This window comes from Rhincodon typus, chromosome 13 (genome assembly GCF_021869965.1).
Source record: "Rhincodon typus isolate 14 chromosome 13, sRhiTyp1.1, whole genome shotgun sequence".
Classification (NCBI taxonomy): Eukaryota; Metazoa; Chordata; class Chondrichthyes; order Orectolobiformes; family Rhincodontidae; genus Rhincodon; species Rhincodon typus.
In genome coordinates this window covers 68864225-68867784 of record NC_063344.1, presented here as the reverse complement: position 1 = coordinate 68867784, position 3560 = coordinate 68864225, and the positions used below count along the sequence as shown (strand labels likewise).

The 3560-nt window shown below is 43.5% G+C and overlaps 1 protein-coding gene across 1 annotated transcript; it reads right to left on the bottom strand.

The window, feature by feature from the left end:
* Positions 1-75: 75 nt before the first annotated feature.
* Positions 76-2035, bottom strand: LOC109937589 (alpha-1,4-N-acetylglucosaminyltransferase-like). The gene is made up of 2 exons (XM_048604146.1): positions 1923-2035; positions 76-1874 (listed from the first exon to the last, which is right to left on the bottom strand). Exons 1-2 carry the CDS (start codon positions 2033-2035, stop codon positions 1241-1243), a joined length of 747 nt encoding a protein of 248 aa, XP_048460103.1. The 3' UTR covers positions 76-1240.
* Between the last annotated feature and the right edge of the window lie 1525 nt (positions 2036-3560).

The window sequence follows — 3560 nt, the reverse complement described above, 5'->3', positions numbered from 1 at the left end:
CACAGCAGGCCAAGCAGCATCATAGGAGCAGAGAGGCTGATGCTGCTTGGCCTGCTGTGTTCATCCAGCCCTGCACCTTGTTGTCTCGGATTCTCCAGCATCTGCAGTTCCTACTATCTCTGATCCAGAAATATGTGTGTCGTTTTGAATCTTTCAGATCAAAGCGACTTTCAGATCCCAATTTCAGTGTCAGGTATAACCTTATTGTTCATGCAGGCAGAATCACCAACATTAAACCCCACATTCCACAAATCCCTGTCACAGTCAATAAACAGAGACGGAGTGATCAGGAACACAATGGTTGTGGAATTCCATCAAGAGACAGGTTTGCAGGAATGTCCCTGAGTTCTTAAAGTAGAATGATTTAGGGTCAAAGTTTAACTGTCCCTGATTCGATTAAAGTAATCACAGTGCTTACTGAGCAGAAAGTAACACCATGTATTATTCAAGAGAAGACTAAGCCCTGAGTTCAGAGATGCAGAAGATTGGATTCCCATTTCCTGTGTCCCATGACACCTGCAGAATCTGTTACAGATGCTGGAAAGTGATGGGCAGGAATTCTGACAGACAGAGAGATTGCTTTGACATTCCAATTTTGGGATTGAGAAGTTTTGCAGTCCCCCAGGCCACTGCTGACTGGTTTATTAATGAGGAGCAGAACAATTATTGGCGGGGGGTGGGAGGAGGAGGGTGCGCCTGAGATCCTTCAGGCTTGTATGTACAGAGTCCAGCTCAGACAGGACAGCTCCTTTACAGCGTGAATTACCTCTGGGCAGAAACTAGAGGCTGGGTGATAAGAGGGAAAGGGAGTATGAGACCTGGGCCAGTGGTTGGATTAATCTCCAGCTTGTTGGAGAAATGTCTGATGGTCAAAAGGGAAACAGCATCTGTCTTTTCCCAGACCCCATTTCTCCCTCTACATCTTTCCTCCTGTCACCCAAGGCAGCAAGTAAAACAGAAACCCAATCCTTACCATGACTCAGCAGTCTCGCACACAGCAGCAAGATCCCAGTGAACATACAATGAGATGGGGCCAAGTGAGACTCCATTTATCAGCCACAGTGATTGATTTGCTTAGCAGTGACATTTGTAATGATTAACAATCAGTGTAAAAATGCTGGTTAACATATCCCAGAAAGAAAAACCACCAAAACTGGTCCAAGAGTCATCCTGTTCTGACCTGCCTTGTACACTTTAACATGGAGGATCAGTATGACTGGGATGTTCATTGATGATGTGACTATTTTTTTGCTGGTTTTTCTTTCTGTAATGGAATAGATTTATAGGTGCTTGGACAGTATTCACTGAAGAAGTATTCTATTATCGATCGACTACCTTTGATTTCAACTTTCCGATGACCAATCATATAATTCCAGATATGCACTCCATTGGTCTTTGAGAATTCATTTTCGATAGTATCATTGTTCTTATTCCATTTATTTTTTTGAAAGTACCTTCCCCAATTTGGATACGGAACTGGGTAGAACCAGTTGCTGGACAAGAACACAATCCCTTTGCAATCTTTGTTGAGGACGTTATTGAGATTATCAGTACCGCACCATTTCTTCAACATCCGGGTCATCAAGGTAGGTCCCTGATGGCCCCAAGCTGCTCCATTGTATTTGTCAACAAAATCTTTTAAGCACATCTTGACAAAAGAATGAGAGCGGTTAAATCCCAAAGCTGCATTATTAGCGTAATTACTTGATTGTTCACAGAGGAAGTTTTGGAACTTCAAGGGTTTGAGTGAAATGATATCCGTGTCCAGATAGATGCCCCCATACTTCCACAGCAAGGCAAGCCGACAGCCATCTGCGAGCACATGCAGCCAATGTCTTTCCTTACTGGGATCTACCTGGAACAGAGCAAAGGTTCTTATTAATTCTGCCTACTCCTGCTCCACTGGACTCATCTTTTCCTACCTTGACTCGATTTTTTTCTCCCCTTGTCCAGTCTCTTCCCACTTCCATCCGTAATTCTTCTGATGCTTTAACAATTTCCAGTTCACAGGCTCCTGTCGCCTCCTCTTCACCATGGATGTGCAATCCCTTTACACGTCCAGCCCCCATCAGGATGGTCTCATAGACCATCCCATGTCCCCAGAATATCAACGTGAGTTTCGGATCATCTTTCAATGAGAGTGCAAGCTTCCTGTCACAATCCTGCACAATGAACCATCAAACACTTCTTTGCAGCAGCCTCGGTCAGACTCAAAATAATTTTAGTGTTATTGGTTGCTGTCTAGGAAAGCTTAAAAATATTCAGTGGATGTGGGCATCACTGACTGGGCCAGCATTTATTCCCTGTCCCTAATTGCCCTTGAAATGGTTGTGGTCATCTGCCTTTTTGAACCATTTGGTGTAGGGGCACCCATGGTACTGTGTGACTATACTGAGGAGGAGAAAATAGATGAAGCCCAGTGATAGCCCAATGATTAGAAAGGTCAGAAACAAAAACAGAAAGTGCTTGAGAAAGTCTATAATGTCACCCCTTGATCTTCTATTCTTCAGTGAGAAAAGTCCCAGCTTATCCCACCTCTCCTCATAACTCAAGTCCTTCAGTCGCAGTAACATCCTTGTAAAACATTTCAGCACCCCCTCCAAGTTAATTATATGCTTCCTGTAGCAGGGCGGCCAAAATTGTATACAGTACTCCAAAAGTGGCCTCACCAACATTCTGTACAACCTCAACATGATGTCCCAACTCCTATACTCAATGGTCTGAGCAATGAAGGTACCCTCCAGTCTTCCAGCACCTCACCCATTGCTGTAAATGATATAATTATCTCTGTCAGGGGCCCCACAATTTCTTCCCTAGCTTCCCACAATGTCCTGGGATATACTTGATCAGCTCTCGCAGATTTATCCACCTTTATGTTTTTTTAAGACCTCCAGCACCTCCTGTTCTGTAATGTGGACTGATTTCAAGACATACTATTTAATACCCGAGTTCGTTAGCCTTCCTGTCTTTCTTCACAGTAAATACTGATGTGAAATAATCATTCAGTATCTCTTCCATCTCTTATGGTTGCACACATTAACAACCTCGTTGATCTTCAAGGGGCCTTAATCTCTCCCTAGATGTTCTTTTGCTCTTAATGTAGTTGTAGAATCTCTTTGGATTATCATTAGCCTCATCTGCCAAGGCTATCTCAAATCCCTTCTTGCATTCCTGATTTCCCTCTTAAGAATGCCCCGACTCCATTTATACTCTTCAAGAGATTCACTTGATCCCAATTGTCTATACCTGACGTATGCCTCTTATTATTGACCAGAGCTTCAATATCTCTCACTATCCAGCCTTTCCCTACTCCTGCCAGCCTTGCCCTTCACTCTAACAGTAACTACTGCCTCTGTACTCTGTATTAGGTCAAATGAGTTCACACTGAAGTACTGACCTTATGATGATGACAGTTGGACAATTTATGGAATAAATCATTCCTGCAGCTACAACTGAGACACAAGTGGTTTGCTTCTTCCCAATTTGCACTCACTGAACTGACTGACTCTTGAGCCTTCTCTCACTCACAAACTGACTTCAATCCTGAGCTTCTGCAGCCT

What these genes read in the sequence shown, in the direction of transcription:
- LOC109937589 (XM_048604146.1), bottom strand. Translation starts at nt 2,035, where the DNA reads ATGGTGAAGAGGAGGCGACAGGAGCCTGTGAACTGGAAATTGTTAAAG. An exon ending in GAGAAAAAAATCGAGTCAAG is followed by an intron (nt 1,875 to 1,922) that starts GTAGGAAAAGAT and finishes AGAATTAATAAG; the next exon opens with AACCTTTGCTCTGTTCCAGG.